The sequence below is a fragment of the Acanthochromis polyacanthus genome, chromosome 11 (assembly GCF_021347895.1).
Source record: "Acanthochromis polyacanthus isolate Apoly-LR-REF ecotype Palm Island chromosome 11, KAUST_Apoly_ChrSc, whole genome shotgun sequence".
Classification (NCBI taxonomy): domain Eukaryota; kingdom Metazoa; phylum Chordata; class Actinopteri; family Pomacentridae; genus Acanthochromis; species Acanthochromis polyacanthus.
The window spans coordinates 24,699,731-24,722,296 of record NC_067123.1 but is presented as its reverse complement, the minus strand read 5'-3'; the positions used below and the strand labels follow the sequence as shown (position 1 = coordinate 24,722,296).

Below are 22,566 nucleotides of genomic sequence, written 5' to 3'. Positions count from 1 at the left end.
AGCAGTACGTTGTGCCACAGCGCAACAGTTGGCCTTCTCGTGTTTGTCAGCGTAACTAGAGCCCTGGGAAAACCCTGCCACATCCACAGAAAGCACAGCGCAGCAACTTGCAGACAGGACCCACCCCACCACAGCAACGGATCAATAGAGTGGTTAAAGAGACAAACAGCTGGAAAGTAGAACTAGATCACACAGCAAAGCCATTAAAAAGCTATAAATACCCAGAGCTCTCTTGTATGTTATGCCTGACAGATGAATGTAAACAGTGGCATATGTATAGCTAGAATTAGCGACAAAGAAGCAGCTTTGTTTAGAGCAGTTCTCCTTGTCTGTTTGCATCTATACCCGTACATGCAGCTGCTTCAGAGATCCCATTTTTAGAAATCAACATGATCTACCACTAAAGGGTAAATAAAAGTCCAGACCGCCGGTTATTTACAGTTTGAGACAATTGTAAAAGCTACTGCTCTAAAGTTATTTCAACACTTCCACTGCAGTTTTACACCTCCCTCCCTAATGCCTCATCAGCCCATCTCCCCATCTCCCACAGCAGTCACTAAAGCATGACTCATGTGGGCACTCTTCAGGGTCTCGGCTGCTGGTGAGGGTAGAAGGGAAACTATGTGAGTGATTTTCTCATTCTTTCTTTCCCTCTATGAAAGGCAGACGAAATGAAAGTGAATGCTGAAAGTACAAATGCTGATTTTAAGTAATCCTGAGACATTAAGAGCAACATATGGACACAGAAAAACACATCTGTGTGGAAGGTGTCATGGCTATGCGAGACAAAACAGACTGAGTGACAGGTCTAAACTCGTCAAACGCCATTGCAAACAATTCATAAGCATTGTAAAATATCCTTGTTGACTCTGAAGTCACCACAAGGATCATAAGGCACATCTCCTTGAGCCAAAGCCACAGGTGTCTATCAGAACAGTCACGAAGAGTATATGAAGCTAAGCTGAGCAAATATATACTGACAGTCAATAGAAACTTTGAGGTAGAAATGTACACAGAATTCTACTTGTAGGGGGGTTGTAATTATTCATTGTGGATTTACTGATGATCTGGTGCCCTGGTAGTTGAGATAATGATGAGTTGTCATTTTGTCATGATTCATTGCACATGGGTTGGTCACTTTGCAAAAGTGAACCAAATACACACCAAGCAATACTCAGTGAGTATCTGCACAATTTGAGAATGGGTTTTGAAGGCCTATATAAAGGCCCAAAAAAGGCCACCATTGTTAGTCCAGTGAACAGCATCATGCCGCGTCTATCACATGAACAACGTCTCCGGGCACTGGGTATGGTGGAGGCCGGTTTGAGCTACAGTGATGTAGCCAGGCGTATGGGCTGTTCCCAACCCACAATCAGAAGCCTGGTCCAAAGCATGTGCCGACGGATTGCTGCCTGCAATCCGTCGGCGCAAATGGAGGCCATACTCAGTACTGACTGTTGTGACTTTGTGTTTGGCAGGTGCCGTTTTCTTTTGTGAAATTCTTTATTTTGAAATCATTCTTGAAACTTTAGATTTTTGTTTCTGTATGCCAGTATGCTAAACAAATGATTCATATGAAGAAATTACAGTTTCGGGCTTCAAAATAAAAATTATCTTTAAAAAAAATGGTCTCAAAGTTTCTACTGACTGTCAGTGTAGATTTAGAGAACACAGCATGCAGTGCCAGGAAAAGAAAGAAATGCAGGGGTTAAGCAACAGGAGTGGACGCTGTTTGAATCAAACCAGTGAGGAGATGGTGAGAAACATTAATGGGGACAAATGGACAATGTAGAGTGGATTAAGTAAAAATAATGGCAGATTATAAAATAGCTTGAATATGTTGGCAAAAGGACAGCACAGATATTAAAGTGACAGAATGCCAGCAAAACCGTATAATGTGCCTGGACTTTGATGACTGCCCAGCCACAGATGTCCTGCTCGCTCCCAGCTTACCCATTACAGAGCATTATCTCCCTGTCACACCATGCCATTACCAGGCCTTATCTCCCGCAGCAGGGGGACCACAGCACAGTAAATTGCTGTTACAACCAGCTGTAGTCATCTCTTACTGCAGCATCTCAAGGTCAGACGACGGTCACTCTCAGTAAAGGTACATCGAGCAGTGGGTACTCCTTTATCACTTAAGACCACCGTGTCAGTAAGCTCATATTTACAAGGATTTCTATTTGTTTAACTCTCACTGATTCCATCAAATCCTCAAAATCTCTCTGTACAGCATTTAAATACAGTCACCAAAAATCCTATTATCGCTTGTTTATCGAGTCAAAGCAGGAAAAAACATACAACTGAAACAGAAATGAATGAAACAGAAGCAGTGTGTTTTGGGAATTGGGAACCCTGTGATGAACAGGAAAACAAACATGCAATGCACTCTTTGACTTGAAGTTTCTGACAATAATAATAATAATAATAATAATAATGCATTTTATTTATATAGCGCTTTTTAAAAACTCAAAGACACTTTACAGAGATAGTTAAACATAATCAGAGACACAGAATACAGGATAAAACAGAAACAGTAGGGAAATACGATATAAAACAATATGGAAATAAGATATAAAACAATAAAAAGTTGTGATAGTACTAAAATTAAAAAGTTGAGGTAAAAGCAAGTCTGAACAGATGGGTTTTGAGGGTGGACTTGAAGCTGGTGATGTTGGGGCAAGCACGGACAGAGATGGGGAGTGGGTTCCAAAGGGTGGGGGCGGCAACAGAGAAGGCCCGGTCCCCCCGGGTTCGATGCTTGGTTGTGGAGGGGCATGAAAGGAGGTGGTGATATGTTCTGTAACACCACGACCAGAGAAAATCAAAGCAAATCAAACTTCACTCCGTCTCAACCTCTCCTTTGCAATACAGCAGGGGGTGATTAGAGACGGATAATTGGGGCGAAGAAATCCAAGAGTAAAGACGCCGAATTTTTGGGAGAAAGGGTTAAATTCCAGAGCTCAGTGTCAAGGGATTGAACAGGCTCCAAAACACATGCAAGGTCTTTTGTTCTACGCTCCGACTCTTTTGTTTCACCTGCTGCACAACTCATTACAGGGAGCTTTACCTGTCAGATAGCATACCCTCTCTACATTTGATCACTTGAATTGCTGCAGAAAAGGCTGGGAAATGAGGCCACATGGGAAGCTAAAGCTCTGGGAATCTAGAAACGTCCTGTTAAGTGATGTGCCGTTTAATCACTGTACAGATGATAAAATTACAGTGTGTACTTAGTCGGTACAGCTTCACATGTGGTTGTATCATTTACTGAGCACATCCCTGCTCCATTTTGGACATTTCGTGCGCACGTTCAGCTATATCGTGGCCACAATTTATTTATTTTTTTGCCATGTCATCAGAGGGGCTCCGTATAGATGCATACAGTGGCATGGCTCACAAATCTGGGCTCCCAAGGCAGAGCTTATCACTATCAGTAAGACTTAATAGACGACACAGAAACTAATTGTGTTTAAAAGCAGATTTGTTCATTTAGATGTGCTAAAAGTGTTTATGATAAAATTAGTCTGCTGTCAGTTTAAACAGCTAATAAATGACTGCATTTTTAACATTGTCAGGAACGTTAGAAAATGATTACAATCGATCTACAGCTGATTCACTCTGTGGCTGTTTCTCAAACTGAATGCAATGTTGCTTAATTTACCAGCAGGCTACCTATACTACCATATGTTGGACCATTGTGAAACACTGCTACCACCTCCTTATCCTGTAATAGTTTCTTTGTTTTTCAGTTTGGCAGCCGAATTTTACTTTTTTTATTGCCTGAAGTCCTAACATCACTACACCACGACTACTGTATTTGCTCACCAGAAGGAGAAGACACTTCTTACTGCTGGTTGAATCTATGCCATAGTTACAGTGTAGCTGTGCGTCTACACCTATATCCTGTAACTTGATGTGCTTCTGCCCAGAAAAGTAACTACATGTCACAGCAAAGCAGCCCACAACAACTCCAAGTGGTCCGCCTGGTAGTAATATTAAAATGTTTTTACAACATATTGTTTTGCGCAGAGATAACGCTTGCGTGAAGCAGTATGCATTATGTAGTTGGGCGTTGTTTCATCTGGCTTGCTCATAACACAGCTCTGTGAATGCAGCCAAATTTTCTTGTTTTCATACCTCTACCAATTAGTGAGACTAAATCACTTCTGACATCTTCTCTCTTTTCCACACAGGATGCCCTCCGTGTGAATCACTCTTGTGTGAGGTGCACAAAGAAGCTCAACATAAACAGCACATTTTTGACAGTTTTAATTCCTTTCTTTGTTAATGCCCTCTCTGTGCTGGAGTCCACTATCCCCCCTCCATGACAGCCTTCAACATGTCACATGGTCACATAACAACAAACTAACTTACATCAAACAATAATAATAGTTCTTTTCCATACTGTGGGATATTATGAGGTGCCACTGATGCTGTTAGCTGAGTTACGGACTTTCAGTCTTCTTGCATAAAACCTTTGCTTCGTACAGTCTTAAGAAAAACATCGACTAATCAACAAAAGGTAAAGTTCATATCCTTTCATACTGCTTATCAGCTTTAATATCTTCCAGTTCTCCTTGATCTTCCTGAGTCAACCCTTTTTGCCCCTCATGCTTCCTCTAACACTCACATATAGCGAGTACAGGTTCAGCGCTGTGCTACCTCCCTCACATGTTTCTGTGCTGTCAACACTTTCTAAAGATAACACCTTCACTTCACCCCCACCCCTGAACCACCTATCGGCACCCGTCACCCATGATCCACAACAACTCTACTGCAACAGAGACGGCTAAAATTAACCCTTAAACAAGGGACTCTGATTGGCACACTGATGGGACAGTGGGGTGGCTCAACAGAAGAGAAGGAGTTTGGGTGAAAGGGCACAGAAGAGGATACTGAAAGGCAAACAAACAAATAGAAGAGACTTATAGACATAGATAAGAAAACTGATGAGGTTCACACTTTGTTAGCTTAAAGCTGAAGGCAATCAGGACACCTGCATAAGACAAGAGAAAACAACCTGATTTCCCAGTGGGGTTCAGGCACAGAGTGTTGAGAAGACACAGATCATTAAAGTGCCACAAGGGCCTCAATAGAGCAGACACTCCACGCAGAGTAATGCTTACAGCAGCAGTCAATCTACTTTGCTGACCATGCCAACATGTCCTCCTTTTCCCTTTTCATATGCAACAGAAAAACTCATTAACTCCGAACATTGTCACACCCTCACTCACTCATATACGCATCACAGAGTTTCCTTAATCCAAAGTTGGCAAGCCTGCATGTAATTTCATCTTTCCACCACAGTGCCAAGAAATGCCCAGGAAAGCTGTATTTCACGGACTCTTGCCTCAACACTGTGGCCTGGAAAGAAAATCAATAGATGATTGAAGAAGGTTGCACACCCAACGATTTGACCTTAATTCTATGAAATCCAGATCTTTGCCAATCAAACCTGCAAGCTGATGAAGCCTGTCAGATTAAAGAAATCTGAGAGGAATTGATTCTTTCCTGTTTTTTAACCAGGAAACATATTAAGGAATCTACATCCTTTGACATATCACACAGTCCTACTACACTGACCAACTACTTGCGAGTCACAGACTCTTAATTCTCTAAGCAATGTGCATCTTTGAATGTGACAGACTTTTCATTTGGTTGATAGTATCCTCACCACTACTCATGCGATTTGAAGGTCAAGGCCCAGGAGGATTAGCGGACATTAAACTGGTGGATGGGCGGACAGCTGAAGCAACTCTGAGAGGGGGACGATCAGTAGATCTCTAAAGATCTGACTTGCTGTAGCTATCTGATTATATGTCCGCTTAATTCAGCAGAATTACACACTGTCACTTTAGAATATCAACTCCAATAAAGAGCTGGTTTCTGCCCAGCATCTGTGCCATGCTGCATGAAATCTGGATTGTGGTCAATATAAAGAGCAAACTCTATCATCATGCCTTGGCACTGGTCAAAAGTCACTCATCCCCTTCAAAAGGAAATCTTATTTGGTGATGATGCAGTTTTTCTCTCTTTTGCTAATAAAAGACTGTTTTTTATGAAGAAAAGGAAAAGCAAATTTAGCTCAGCACTGGTTTTTCAACCCATGGGAAGATTTCTCCTAAGAGTTTGTTTATGTGTGTGGGGGTGTGTTTATAGCGTGTCTATGGGCGTGAGAGGAAGATCTAGCTTCCACCAATTCACACTCTGTTCTCTAGAGTATGATGATAAAAAGGTAGCATCTTCATGTGAGTATGCATGCAATATATGTACATTTTTAACAGGTGGCTGCAGACCTGGGTCAGTTCTCATCTATTTCAAAGCAGAGCGTCTGTTTCAAACACCCCCGACCCAGGGATTTAAGAGAGCCCTCATTCTAGAGCAGACAGGAGCCATATGTTCATCGTAATCCACTAAAGGTGGGGAATATAGTGCAAGTTCAGGAGGCCTAGAAACAGTAGACACAATAGACAATGCAACAATAGCAAAAATGATTTATTGCAAAAATATCAAGTCATCTATATCAAATGTAGCAAAACCAGTTACTGATATGAGATCCTGTTGCAAATCCAGTGCTGTTAATATTCACGAAATAAACATCTCCGCATTTTTTTTAATCTTTGCACTGAAAGTATGCAAGTTTAGCTTTGCAAAGAGAGAGAGAGAGAGAGAGAAAGAAAGAAACATGCCATAAACACAATAACAGATTCTGTTTCAGTATGTGCACGTTTTCTCTCTTTAACACGCTGAGCTCCACTCAGAGCGACCTTTCACCCTGTCACGTTCTCAACCAATCAGAGGCACCGATCCTCAGATCCAGAATTAGCGCTGCTATCACTGGCATGGAGAATGTCGACCATGTAGACAAGTCATGGAGGAAAGCAGTGAGAAGCACACAGCCCAAGCACAGAAAGTAAGAAAGAGTGGGATGGTTTTCACTGTTTTCACTACATAAGACTTAATTCTAGCATCTAAACAGAATGAACGCAATAAATCATGCCAAGAATTCCCTGCTCCTCTGAAGAGAATGAATACTGAATTATTTGTTATATTTCCTTAATAGACAATTATGTGCTCAGTAGGGCTGCTCCCTGTTAGTTCAACAAACAGTCAATGACAAGAGTCTCGCTTGTGGATGCATACATGGAACATAGTTGTTCTCTCTAGATGTGTTGCATATATATATGGTAGATCAGCCTGTACGTATTTCATGCATGTGTTCCATGAGTCAAATCAAAAAGGCCCATCTTCTTCTTCCACCACAAACACAGTTGGTGTTCCTTTTACATAAAGGCCACACAGAGTTGTCCACTATGGCAGTGCAAATTGGAGAATATGAACACTTACTCTCAAAGCTTCGCATACATGCACTCTCCAATGGTGAAAATGATGTCACTTGGACCCCAGAGGACCCTTGTATACTGGTGGATATGGAAACTACAACACTAATCTGTCATGTATTTTGTTCACAAATCTTAACCACAGCCGCCATGGATTTGATTCCAACCCATGGCATGGATTGGCTGCATGTCACTCCCCCCTCTCTACTGCCTCACCCCTCGTATCTGTCTTCAGCTGTCCTTCAATAAAAGGCAGAAAAACCCAAAACATAATCTCATAAAAAATATATATATATACAAAAACATACAAAGTTTTTACTGGGCAGTTGGTCAAAAGGAAAAAAAAATCTACAGGCAGACAAGAACAGACATTATGTACATGACTGGTCCCTGCAGTTATTACATGCTCTTTAAGCAGGCTCTTATGCACACACTAAAAGGGTCGAGGTGATCGCCAGCTGTGCTGCAGGGACCCAAAACTGGGCTAATGTTGTTGACTTGGTTGAACCTCTAATGTTAAATGTCACTTATAAGCTTTCCAACCATCTGTTTCCAGCCAAGCTGCCCCATTTCTAACTGTAGTTTAAAAAAATGTTTGCCGATAATTACTCGTGCCAGATTGGAAGAAACTCTGCCAACATTTGTCTATAATTCAGAGACTTTAAACTGAGCTTATCATTTGAAACTTGTAAGTAGCTTAGCATTAGCTTCTTGGCATGCTATAATGTTACATAACCTAAATCAATATGTGCAACTAGGCTTATTTACAAAATGTGCTGAGACTTTCCATGCTGGTCTCCCTGACATATTCAGAATCTTTATCGCTACAATTACTTACAACGGTCTTTCTCAGCTCTGAAAATCAAATCCATTTCTTATGTTCCAAACAAATCAACATTGAAAAGATTAAACTAGTATCATAAATGTGCAATAACTTGTCAGCTAATGGCTTTAACAAATGATTACTAGGTAGCTAAGAAAATCTTTGGTGGGGGTAGTTTTCGTGTTAGTTTATGTAGTTTGACTGGAGAGACAAGTACAGCTACAGCATTCTGCACAGAGTTACAAGTGTTGTTTGCTGTCTTAATGTTTCTCAGAAAACAAATGTTTTCAAGTGCAATTACAAGTAATTGGTTAGATCAGCTTAATTTGCAGGAGTTTGCAAAAGCTCCTGAAACATACTTTGCTGCCAAAGAGGGAAAAAACTAGTTAATAGCATCTCCTGTCATTATTGCAAAAATTAAACTGTGAGAAAATCAAATCAAACAGTCAGTCTAATTATAGCTGTCACACATGATGAACTGAAAAACACAGTCTAGAAAGTACTGTGAGAGAATATGACTCAGTTGGTCAGTTAGCTAGCTAGAAGGTACAGCTACTGAGAAAGTCACCTGCCTACATACACAACACTACTACATCCACACGGGCAAAATGTCGGTAAGTATTCTGTTCTACTGTCAAATGCCCATGAAAGGATGAAAATCTTATTAAGTGATTCTCAGGAGGGCATCAGTGTGTGTACTAGCACTAGAAAAAAGGTCACAGTCTCGAGGATACAACATGAGGGGAGCGGAAATTTCTGAACTAAATTTCATGGTAATCCAACTTATCTTTACTGAGATATTTCTTCTGGAACCAACTGTTGCACCGACAGATTGACAGTCTAAAGTCTGGAGTGCTGGTAGCGTATGTTCGGTTACATCAGCTAAGTTACTGTAAGTTAAAATGAAAAATTCTTATTTTTAACCCCTTTACACCTGAGTATATTTACAATCAAAAAAAAACTTTGTGTGTTTTTCCTTTTCAGCTGATGCTAAAATAAGCGTAGATAATAATAACAGATATATAATAATGGGGCTGTAGTGGTTAGCACTTTTGCCTTGCAGCAAGAAGATCCCCGGTTCAAATCCCGGGGTGGGCCTGGGATCTTTCTGCATGGAGTTTGCATGTTCTCCCTGTGCATGTGTGGGTTTTCTCCGGGCACTCCGGCTTCCTCCCACAGTCCAAAAATATGCTGAGGTTAATTGGTTACTCTAAATTCCCCGTAGGTGTGAATGTGAGTTTGATTGTTTGTCTGTATATGTAGCCCTGCGGAAGACTGGCAACCTGTCCAGGGTGTCCCCTGCCTTCGCCCGAGTCAGCTGAGATAGGCTCCAGCACCCCTGTGACCCTAGTGAAGATAAAGCGGTGTATAGAGAATGGATGGATGAATGGATATATAATAATAATTCGGTCCCATTGCGACCGGTCCTACGAGAAACCAGTGCTTGCAAAATGTTCTGAGGTACGTATCGAATATGCAGAAACCAGCATTGGGGGAATGGATACTCTACCTCGGCTGCAGTCTGAATGAAAGCGCTATGATGCGAATTTGTGACAATAAGCATCAAGGGGTGAAAATAGCGGTGTGATACATGTGTGTCTACATGATTCTCTTGGCTGATGTGATCATGATTTCACTAACGTGTTACGCCTACATGAATGATTTTGTTAGTTGCATTCTCATCACAAAACAATTTAGATGTTTATCCAACATGGCCTTCAAACAGAGACAAAGACATGTTATAACACCGTGATAAAACAGATTAGTTGGCTCTGTGCGTAACACCATGCTGCCCTTCGACTCAATCTCATATAATTCCACCCTTCCCCTTGTAAATCTCTCTTTCTCCCTCTCTTATCAGGACATATTTTTGATTATGTGCTGTCATCGCCTTCTTTTCCCACCCACTCGCGTTCAGTGACTGTCAGTCTTTCCTCCCTCTGTCTTTTCGTCCTTCCTCCTCTTCACCAAACTGAGAAGAGTGAAGCGCATCACACAGTGAAGACTTCAGCAGAAGGTAGCAGCAGAGTCAAACTGTGATCACACTTACATACTGACATCCCTGGACAGCCACTTGTCTCTTTCAACATGTAAAAGCTCCCATCAAACATTTAACACAATTATTGACGTGATGAAAGTACCAGATTAAATTTAGAGAAATTTCACACACTAATCAACTCTGCTTCTGAGTGGGAGGTCTCAGGTCTGAAAAGCACTGCTTGTAAATCCCAGGACAGCCATCTGAACGTGTGGTACAGTGTGTTCTCAGACTCGCTGATGTGTTTGACCGCGTGGTATGTGTGTGCATCCAGGAAGAAACATCCGTTAACGCACATAAACATGTCAGACTGTACTCACCGATGCAGGCGTGCACACGGACGGTCAGCTGGGTCCGCAAAATAACGCTATGCTTCTTCCCTCTGGTACTAAGAGAGACACAACAGAGCAGAATTACTATTGGTTCCAAAATATTTTTAGGAAAGGATATTGTCTGGTTGCTGAGGAAGGTTTTCACTTAGTCAAAGCTAATTAACATTTACTTGTGTGTGAAAAGACATCTGAAGACAAACTAAGAAGCGGGAGCAAAACAGTTCACAAGATGGGGATGATGCAGACAAACACAGGCCCGCATTAAATTTGTACCCCCATACTGATACTCATCTGAGCCTTGAGGACAGACGGCAGGACTGCAGCAGACACAACACACACCTCCACATGCCATCATGCCAAGGAACACATTCATACGCACCATATTTCCAGTGAGAAAACACTGCCTCCACATAAAAATCAATGTGAAGTATGATGCCGTTTTGAGCGCAACTCAAACTCTCTCTCCTATCCCTCGCCCTTATCCTCCAATCTGGAACTCATCAGTGGCTTCAATCACTAACATACTGATACCATCCAAACCAAGCAGGGAAAGCACTACCCTGACAGCCCATACACACATTATGGATAACATGTGCTAAAGAAAACAGACACCCAAACAAGAGAGCAGCTGGCATCTTATCCCTCTGCTATCAGCTTTGCTGGGAAATAGAGCAAAAATGTTAACACAATCTGTTGAGATGTTGATAGAACAAATTCATTTCTTCTTCATTGTCTGATAATGTATTGTGTGAGACTCGCAGTCAAAGCAGAGAACTGGGGGACACAAATGAAGCCCCATCATCCATATATGTGGATTTCCCCAGTGATAGATCAATCTGGTTTATCTTATCTAGTATATTGCTGACTTCTACCTATTATATTTTGAATGTTACAAAGGTCAAAAGGGTTAAGAGGGAGATGAACGTGCATCACAGTCTGCAGCCATTTTCTTCCCACTTTCTCTTCACTTTCTTTCTTTGGAAGCTGAGCTATCCTTGTCACCAGAGGACTTTGTTTACTGTCAACTGTGGTGAGCAGCGTCTTGCCACAGCTGGAATCACAACACATTCTTGATGTGTGGGAACATAAATTCTGTGAGAAAATCCATTTACACTAATCTGCTCATTTCTTTCAGTAAAAGAAAAAAAAAGCAGTTTCAGATTCAGTTTTTCAGCAAAAAACTAGAAAAAATAACCTTGAAACATATGTGTGCTATAAAAACACGTTCTATTTCACATTTGACCAGCGTATGTAATGGTCATGCATACAATCAAAGCAAAACTGTACTTATTATTGTATGATTGGAGAAGGGAAAATATAACTATCACCTATCTCAATAAAGAATATGGCTGTTGCAACTGGTGCACAGAATTTACATCCACCACTTAATGCTTGTTTCTAAGATACTGTTAAGATGTTGGAGCAACCTGAGTTTAGAGCATAAATAAAACATGTGGTGTGAGGCAGAAAATTGGTTTATTTATTTTTGACACTAGATAAATTGTGCTCATCCAAGCGTGGGAAAGGAAGGACGGGTTTAGTAAAAAGCATCCATCCTCAACATCTTTGACGCTTTGCCATGGAGGGGTCAAACCCAAGCCAAATATGCGATTCACTTCCGGCTGTCAATTCAGTACGACCTTGGTAAAAGGTTTGATAGGACAACAGACAAGCCCATCCAGTCCAACCAGTTCCTCAACATCTCAGCCACTTCAGAAACTCAAACACACCTCTATTCACCTGTCGATCATCTGTCCCACGGCTCACCAGGTGCACTGAAAGGATAGGCTACTGACGAGCAAACAAATAAACGTACACATGGAAACAAGCACAAACAGACACAGACAGCAACTCAGCTCTGTGGGTCAGTCATCGCTTATCATGCAGCCGCCCCCGTCCCAAACACATCAACATACCACAACTCGCCACAAACACACACTGTCACACACACATGCAGCCAGTTAACAGCTGTCATCTTGGTGTACACTCTGTGTGGCCGTGCTGTGTGTATACGAAGGCTTTCAGCTGACAGCAAAGCTGAAGCTGTGATCTTCCCCTGTTTGCTATACAGCTCATTAGCTAAAGTTACAACACTTACAACAGTGGCTCTTTGTTAAAGAAACATCTAGCAATCATGCAGTTGGTGTAGTAGGATAACTTGTTTTGTAACATTGTTACACTTAATTTGGTCTCTAGCTAATTGTATGGTTTCCTAATTTAACTTGCTGTCCTGCAAGTTGGCATTGTTGCATACCTGGAAGCAGAAATGGTTTAGTCATGTCACAAAAGCAAAGTTATGGAAACAAAAGTAGGTAACATTTCCTGAATATCTATTTTCAGAAACCTAATGTATAACTTCTCTGTCGTGTTTTGTAATATCGCTACACTGTTAGATAACTGCATGATGTTGTAATTTTGCTTTCTTTCTGACTAGTTGACATTAAGAGTAGAGAGCAAAATGAAGCTGTCGAGACTAACAGGCAAACTAGCTGCAGTTAGGCAACAATGTTTTTTGTGAAAGCAACAGTTAGTAAGCTCACAAGTAGTGAGTAATATTAGGTATAGTAAGCCCAGCTGTTTCATAACCCCTAAGTTTTTTAAGTAGCTTTCCTGCAGCATTAACATAAAATGAACCGGCCAACTAGCGTGAATCAGTGTTCTTGTCACAGTAGTTGCTACAGACAAGATAATAAAATTATGAAGAAAGAACCACTTTAAAAAACAATGTAAGCTACATTTTGTGGTCATTTTTTCAGCAACCCGCCATATAACTCATTTTCTGAAGCATTACTAAATGTTATTTGGTATGATAGGTGCAATAATTGCATGGCTTAATTAGTTTCCTGCTAAGCAGCATTAATATCTGAAAGCAGAAAGCATACGGTCATGTCACAAAAGCATAACTGTGGAAACAAATGTAGGCAACATTTCCAGAATATTTATTTCCCGCAACCTATTGTATAGCTTTATGTTTCGTAGTGACAGTTTCCACTAACAATACAGAAAAAATAATATACTTCTTAGTCAGCAGAGAGCTATAGAGGAGCCAAAATGCTGTCAGGAAAATTATGGTGACATTTCCAGGCGACCCAGGAAGAGTTTAATGTGCTGACATACTGATACAGAATAATAAGTCAGACTGGAAGTCAGCAGCAAATCACTAAAGACTACCGGTATATTATCACATTGTTTAAGCAGCACTCTACTAATTGATCCAAAGACAAAATGTGTGTGAAGCTCTAAAGTGGTTTATCATCCATCATCTAATATTCAGCTCAATTTTCAACTCTAGTAGCAGATTTGCATTTCACTCGTTCACCTAAAGAGACGCATCATCACTGCTGAGAGATTTAAGGGACTCAAAAGTTTTTACTATACAAAGTAATCACTCTGCTTCATTTGCGAGCTGACTAGTGTGTGAACCAGGGCTGAACAACACAGGGAAAATATCTAACTGAAATTTTTCTAATACATATTGTAATGTATGGTATTTTGTAAAAGCTTTAGTTCAATATTTATGGCACAATAGAATGAAAATGTAATGGATCATGAGACTCCATTACAATTTTACCTAAGAATGAGACATATATTTATTACATGGTAGGTAAAACATCCATCCAGCCATCCTCTATACACCGCTTTATCCTCACTAGGGTCGCGGGGGGTGCTGGAGCCTATCTCAGCTGACTCGGGCGAAGGCAGAGGACACCCTGGACAGGTCGCCAGTCTGTCGCAGGGCTACATACACAGACGAACAATCACACTCACATTCACACCTACGGGCAATTTAGAGTAACCAATTAACCTCAGCATATTTTTGGACTGTGGGAGGAGAAAACACACACACACACGCACAGGGAGAACATGCAAACTCCATGCAGAAAGATCCCAGGCCCAGGCCGGGATTTGAACCGGGGATCTTCTTGCTGCAAGGCAAAAGTGCTAACCACTACACCACTGTGCAGTCCAGTAGGTAAAACAATTAAATTAAAAGTAAATACAAGAAACTAAATAAATCCTGTGTCAGACACAGTGCATTATCTAGATTCTAAATTGCAGCCTCTGCAGTTTGTTTATTGCTTGACTTGAAAGTGCAATTTCAAATTGAAACTAATTAATTATTTGACCTTAGTGTTAACTGCATTTGCAATTTCACCAGCAAGGGAAGAGCTGTTCCTGCTGCAGGCAGGGCACATCTGTCCTGATTTCCATCGTGTTTCATACTTTCCATGAACTTGTACTTCCAAGAAATCCACATCCAGCAGCTTGTGATTTGTCCCATTTTATAAGAATGAAGAAACTCAGGAAATATGTGTGTGAGGGAGAGCAACAGAGCTGATCATTTTGTCTTATTAGGGTATATTTTGATTGGTCATGAGAGAAAGAAGACAGGCCTGTTTTCTATAAAGGGTATAAATGTAATTCTGTCTCACCCTGTGTCATCCTGCTGAAAGCCCTCCAGCTCGTCCCTCTGCTCAGCCAGAGAGGACTCCAGATCCAGATAGGTTCCATTGTGGGAGAGCTGAAGTGCACAGTCATCGAGCTATGCGGAGACAGAAAGAAATCGTTTTAATACACAAAAGATAATGCATTTAGCTGAACTGAACAAAACGAAGCACAACATAAGCGTATCCCTGTTTAAATTTGAATTTATACTTAATTAAGCAATGAAACAGCATATGAAATGTCCTTTGCAGTGGGATGTACACATACAAAACACCCACAAGCATGACAGTATCCACTGGGCTGACTTTTTCTAATGTCCCCTTTCCATATCCATGTTTCACACCCTTTTGAAAAACAATTTGAGCCTATAAAATAAAGCCTGTTTACGGGGCAGGGCTTTGAACACAAGTGGTCTGTGAAAAGAGCGAGAACCATCCACAGTGTGGCTTTTCTTTCTGCATTACAAAGCAGTTAAATTAACTGGAAATAAAGGCTGCAGAACATGAAACCAAAGTGGAACACAGAGTAAGAAAGACAGATTTCAGTGCATTTAAATTCCATCCGCGGGAAATGTGAAACTTGAATATTGCTTAAATTGTCCGCAATATGAAGTTTCAGCCTATTTTAGGTCTCTGTATGTTTGAGTTATTCCCACATATAGAATTAACACATGTACATTTATGCTCATGGCTGATATGTGCTGATTCTGTGTTCTACATCTCGAGAACAGATCAATCTTGCGCCCACGCCATGATCTATGGCAACTCTGCAGAGAGAAGCCTACGTCAAAATTGACCCACTCCGCTGTGTAATGGGAAACCCTGCTGAGTTCGAGACCAGGTGCACAGTAATATTTCTGCACACCACTGGCATTGATGTTTATGAGTACAGTCACAAGTTGATAGCAGGTGCGAGCAGCCATCCCAGGGACAAGCCATAAAAAGCAACTTACATCATTGTGTTGCAACAATCCGCTCGGAGTTTTGCAGCTTCTTGTTAAAGCTGCTCATGTATGAATAGGTAAATGAGATCAGAGTCATGCATTGGCATTTAGCGGCTCAGCGGTACTGGTGGGTTTAACCTAGCTTGGGGTCTGGTGTGCTGCCAAATGCCCCCTGACACACACACACACACACACACACACACACACAGACACACTCGGCCATCCATTCAAAATGCTTGACGACAGTCTCTGGCCTGTTCAGACCGCAGATCACAAGACCTGCTGCTGCTCTCTGTCTGTCCCTCCTTTTAGTCGGAAACAGAGAGACGGACTGTCGGATGGACTCACAGCATAAATATAACCTTGCTATATTTACTCTGCTCAGAGGCAGCATGCGCACAGGAGCTACAGGGTGGGTGTGTCCGCAAGGGCATGAAGTTGAAGGGGGGCACTGCCAAGGCCAAATTATTACAAAGCACACTCTAAGAAGTCAGAATCCTTGATTTTTCATGCCGAAAGCAACCCAGAAGCAATCATGCACCGTAATGAACCAAGGTGACTTTGGATACCACTCCAAATTACTCTCATTCTGTCACAACAACATTAATCCATCTGTGCCAAATACAGTGGCTAATCCACAAGGAAAACACAGTCACTGGACACATCCCTAATTGCAATTGTAGTTGTTTTGGATGATTAAAATGCTGTCATAGCTACAGTTTTTTCAACTGCTACAAATGAACAAATGCTACCAATAACGAAGAGAGGAGTCCCTCCAGAGGAAGATCAGGGAGACAGTAATCTTCCCGTTACTGCTAAATGCTATCACTGGCTTAGTTTAGCATGCAAAGCAAACATTTGCAAATTAGAACACAATGTAGAGTCCAGGCGGATGAGGATGTAGCTACTTTTGCAAGTTTCACACCAAAGTGTTAACATTTCTGGTATGCTGACGTTGCAGCATGAAGAGTCAGGTCACCAAGGTCATTATAGTTCATCCTGAGAGGAGCATGAATTTTTAGAAGAGACATTTCACTCATAGCCACCAATGTTAACATTAAAATGACACACGAGGAAAAGTCAAGGGATCAGCAGAGAGAAAGGGATTCATTGTGTTGGAACTAAATATAAACCCGACCACGCTGCTATCTCTAGAGGCTGTTTGGCTGCTGGCCTGTTTCAAAAAGTCAAACAAAGAAAAGACACAAACATTTTAGTGAAAATATTTTAAGTACAATCTGTGGACTTCATCCCCAGTTCCAGCAAGTATTAAATGCAAGTTTCATGCTATTGTTATTCACGTTTCGTGCATGTGAGATTTGGTAAATCTCCGACTGAAGCACAGAGGGGTGGAGACAGTGGGTGGGGGATAATCATGGCCTGTCCCACTGCCCCGCTTTTAATAAGACAAAAGCATTTCTTAAGGACAATCTGCTTGCATTATTCAGCATTTTTTTTCTTCCATCCAAACTTCCACATCAGACAGTGGAAATGGTAAATGGTTTACACTGTAAAAAATTAGCGCATTTTAAACTGTTTTCAACTGTAATATACTAAACAGTTTAACACTATTTTCCAGATTTTTCCTTTTTAAAAAATTAAATTAGAGATTAAAAATAATGAAGTCACTAAAGAAGCGTATTTCCACATGTGAACAGACCAAAACGGAAATAATGTCCACATCAAGAATCTCTGTTTTTTTTAGTTTTAATGTTGTTTTTATTTATGTTTGATCGTAAAATGAGATTTTTAAACTTCATATAAATCAGTAAAATATGATCATTTTACATATAATTGCTGTCATTTTAAAGAAAAATGCTGAATCGTTTTTAAAAATATATAATTATTTTTAAAAAATCCAGGTAATATTTAGTCTCAGGAAAAAGTATTAATGTAAATTTGACTGTAAAAAAAAACACAAAACTGCACAAAACAAAAATCTGTTTTTTTCTAATAGTAATCCATTTTTCTTCTACTGTGTGACTGTAAAATTATACTGTTTCATTGTATTTAAGTCATCAAAAACATCATTATTTTACAGATAGTTTACATTATTTTCCCAATTTTTGAATGCTACAGTATTTCTCACTTTTTAACTGAATATTTCTAGCATCTTTGCCTCTGAAATTTCAACTTTTTTATATATAGTTTTCTTTACAGTGTAGCACTTTTCTATCTTAGCAGTGCTCTAAGGTAGAAAGTTTACATCATTTTCCAGTCACCCATTCACATACACAGTCGATAGAGCTGCCATACAAGGTGTCTGCCTGCCATCAGGAACAACTTAAGGTTCAGTGTCTTGCCCAAGGACACTTCAGCATATGGATCAAACTGCCAGCTTTGCTGGACAACCCACTGATCTACAGCCACCATGAGAAAAAGAAACAATTTGACAAAGAAAACCCTGAAATTAGGGAAAGCAATAAAGAAAAAAAAAATCATTCCAATACATAGGGCTGTCAATTTAGTAGAGAAGGTGTAATATTGAAGAAAAAAAAGTTCTTTCCTAAAGTATCAGAGAGTCTGTGTAATCCTCTTTAGCACTTTAGTGAACCTTCCGCTCACTTCCTTGAGAATCCACCACTCTGTCTAACACATATCCACAGGGCACCAGGCTTCTAAATGACTGACTCACCTGCAATATCTATAAATAGCAGTATTTTACACATACCTCTCACCTGTTCACATATGACAGCATTGCACAAGATGCTAACATTTTCACAAAGACTATATTTGTAACTCTTTTTTTAAATTTTATTTGTGAATTCAGTCGTGTGAAGGGAACTCGCCAAACAGGGCAACCACTGTCTTCCTGCTGTGTATATGACAATAAAGTTCTTGAATCTTGACTCTTGAATCTTGGGGACAGACCGTCACCTCAGCCGCCTGCTGTCTACTGCTGCTCTGCTTCAAATTACTCAATCATACAACTACTGCTTGGACAGCAAGAAGCGATCCCTTCGTAACACAATATAGTTAGCAGCTTGCCCTCCAAACGTGGTCTCTTTCCTAAAACACTTGGTGTGGGTAATGGGAGTAATAACATAACAAAACACATCACACTGGACGTGGCTGAGCGGCGGCTCCAAAAGGAACCACAGGCTCTTCGCAGTTCGAGGCTTCAGGACGGGCCAGCGAAACACTTAACGTCTAGTATACTTTGCACTCGTTTAATCAAATTCTCCCTAAAGAGCGAAGCAGAGAAGAAATAGAGGGGAGACAGGGGGAGGAGGGGTAATTACTTCCATGTTAAAACAACACCCAGCCTGCTGGCGATCAGCGCCGGTCGACAGTTAACGATACCCTTACGTAACTTAGACGACAAGTTTGCAAGAACTTTTTGGTGTCAAAATCTGAGCCGCAGAGGAGCGTGCTGTTTGAAGAGGACGTAGGAAGGGTGTGTTCTACACGGCCATTAAATCTCCCAATGTTGCTTTAATGGGAGCCCTTTGGTAATGAAATAAAAGTGAAGCTGTGAAGTCTGTTCTTTATTGTTCTTTTCAGGGACTGGAGGCTTTTTCAATGCAGAATTGTAGCCGTTTGACTGATGGTGAAGCTTCTCGCACTGAGCCACACATGTATCACTTGTCTTCTGACCAAATTTGATTACCTTTGCTGAACCTTTTATGATCACTTCAGGCTTTAAAGAAGAAGGAAAAATGATGACCTCCTCTGTGAGAATCAAAAAGAAACTTCTTTGCTTTGACAAAATGACACATCCCAGACACACAGAGCAGAAGCACACTGATTTAGCTTTGGCAGCCCCTTCTAACCTTATGTGTGTGTGTGTTTATGTGTACAAACTGGTGCGTGGTCACAGAGGTGGAAGAGGAGATGGTGGACGAGGTCAGGAAAACCACGGCACCCAAAGTGAGGAGAACAAAGTGTCGCAGGGATCCAGGCCCCGGCCACAGGAATTCTGGGACAAGTGACCTATACTTTACATGCAGCCCAGCCACATATACACAGAGCTCTGCCATCACAGCATAATAACACAGCAGGCTTTTCTAAGAGAAGAGCACAGAAGGTTAAAACAAGATGAGACAAAGAGCGTTTTAACAAAGGCAGACTAAGAAGTGACGCAAAAAGCGAGTCAAAAACTGACATTTTCCAATAATATAATAGCACTCAAGCCTTTATAAGCACCGACTTTTAGATCTGGACAGTCTGGCGGGCAAATTTGCAACCGTTCCGTTTCATCCCTATAATCTAAGCGCAATATCCAGTTGCCATTGCGCGCTGCCTTCCTGCTGATGTGAACAAAATTGCAAACACGAACGCAGGCTGCGCCATCTGTCCGTGTATAGGTTGTAATCATAAGCTTTTCTGTGCTGCGGGCCATTTTTCATTTGTTTTGTGGTTTTTAAAGATGGGGCAGCAGAAGATCTACTGGTTTGGAAAACCACTCTGCTGTTCAACGCTGGTTTGCTGTCAGGACTGTGTGCCAGCAGATTTATTTTTTTTCATTTTATCATTCTGTGCCTCACTTTTACTCTCTATTCAATCAACACTTACAAGTAGAGCATATGTAAAACTAATAATAATAATAAAGAGGTTGTGTATTGTATCTGCTCCACTTGTATGGGTGTCTGCAGCTGTCTGTGTGTCTAAGTCAACCTTGTCGGTGTGGAATGTGTTGCTATTTCTTCTCTGGGTTGCTTTAAGTTGCTGCTGAAATTCACACTTCTTTCCTTCATATTTTAACCCTCGTGTTGTCCTGCAGGCCAAATTGACCTGTTTTAGCGTTTGAAAATGTGGAAAATATATATATATTTTCACAGTGAAACTTCTGATGTTCACATTTTCGACATTTTGGGGAAATTTTTGAAAATTTTTGGGTGGAAAAAAAATGTTACAAAAAATGTAATGAAATTCACTGGATTTTGTTAGATTTTTTCTGAATGTTCTTAAAGAAAATATTAGAAGTTTTACTGATACACATGTAATCACTTTAGACATTTTTAAGATTTTTTTTTTGGAAGATTTGTACTCATTTTTTGGAAAATATTTTCAAGAATTTTCTTGCCAAATTTGGAAGATTTTTTTTGAAGAAAACTTTCAAGGGAAACTTTGAAGGAATTATTGGAATTTTTATCTTGAAGGTTTTGCAAATTTTCAGAAATTTGGGGATTGTTTTTGCTGAATTTGGGATTTTTTTCAGACAAGGAAACAATATTTTTGGTGTCCGTAAATGAAGACAACAGGAGGGTTAAAGACTTTGACTAAAAGTGATCATCTTTTATTTGGATTGCTGTTTGGCATCATGACTGACACAAGACGAATGATGCAACTCAGGGTATATCTAGTTGCATCGGTGCATTTGCAGCCACCTGTCACTGCTACATGCAAGGCAGAGGGCAAAAAAATACAGCAGGTATATTCACTTTAGAGATTCACAAAGGGATGTTTTTTAATTTCCCCTCAACAGAGAGGTCAAGAGTGAGATTTGAGATTTACCAGAGCTGGAGGTGGGCCAGCATTTTGCTCAGTGGCACTTCAGTGCAGCAAATGTGTGCCCACATAGGATTAAATCAGGAGGTTTAATCCAAAGCAAGTGAAGCAAATGTTTCATGTTGCTGTGGGCTTCCAGGCAAACATTTGCAGCCTTGTTTCACTCCCCAGCCTGGAAAGCCAATCAGTTGTGCCTACATGTGTTCTCGAAATAGCCTCTGAATGGTGGTTATGGAAGTTTGATTGGCTTGAAGTGCACAACTTCAGCCTCGGGTGGTTCTGCTGGAAAGTGTGTTTAAACCCACAGGAAACATCGGTAATCTTATTTCTTTGTGGTAGATCGCTCGTTCTCCATGCATGTATGCTTTCATGAGCTGGTTACTACCTTGTGTGGAGCTCTGAGGAGCCGGTGGACGCCTGCGAGCTGGTTGATGAGGGGGATATCCTCTCTGAAGGTGTACAGCGGCGGTCTGGTCGGTTCTGGGAAATTGGTGCTGTTGAACGGATCGGTGTCATCTAAAAACTGAACCCTGCAGACAAACGTGGCCATGGTGCATCCATGCAAGTGGTTCCTCTGAGGAGGGGGAGGCAGCCCGGTTTAGAGGAGAGCTGTACCGGCTCTGCTCTGCTGGCTGTGCGCTCTGCTCCTGGTAACGACAACAAACCTCCGGTCGTCAAGCGCGTCCTGCGCGCAGCCCGTCCGTCCTCCCACAGGACACGAGTGGAAAGGGAGTGGATGCCCCCCGAGAAATCCGGCACGAGACGTCGCCTCCTCGCTTTTTTATTATTAGTTTAAATACTATAATAATAATCTGCTGTGTGCTTTTTGTGATGCCGCCGCGTTATTCTCGGAGAGGCAGGTGGCAGCAGGCGGACTCCAGCTTTGGTGCCGGAGAGTGAAGGATCAGCGCAGCTTGGGACAGCCGGTCTGCTGTCTGTCTGAGTCCCAGTAAATCCACCTCCCTCCCTCCCTGCCTCCCTCCTCCACCGCACCGTATCTATTTTCCCCTCTGCCTCATCTCCCTCCTCCCCTCGGATCACTGTCTCCGGCTTAGCGGTGGCTCTCCATATGAAAATGAACTGCACTAATCCTTGCGATACATTTAGTTAGAAAAAAAAAACACACAAATATATTGACAGAAAATGATGACCCAAGACGACATTGCATCATTAGAGGATGGACACAA

At 41.2% G+C, this 22,566-nt stretch overlaps 1 protein-coding gene across 4 annotated transcripts in view; it reads right to left on the bottom strand.

Moving 5' to 3' along the window:
• The window catches only part of fhod3a (formin homology 2 domain containing 3a), a 59,110-nt gene extending 36,771 nt beyond the window's left edge, over positions 1-22,339 (bottom strand). For 3 of the 4 annotated variants that reach the window (XM_051955832.1, XM_051955833.1, XM_051955834.1), the window contains exons 1-3: positions 21,765-22,338; positions 14,973-15,082; positions 10,528-10,595 (exon numbers count right to left, since the gene is read on the bottom strand). In XM_051955832.1, the coding sequence (XP_051811792.1) occupies positions 10,528-10,595; positions 14,973-15,082; positions 21,765-21,929 (343 nt within the window). In that variant the 5' untranslated portion in view covers positions 21,930-22,338. Of the gene's footprint in view, positions 1-10,527; positions 10,596-14,972; positions 15,083-21,764 lie in introns of all 4 variants that reach the window. The other variant, XM_051955835.1, reaches the window with a different exon arrangement.
• Positions 22,340-22,566: the final 227 nt, after the last annotated feature.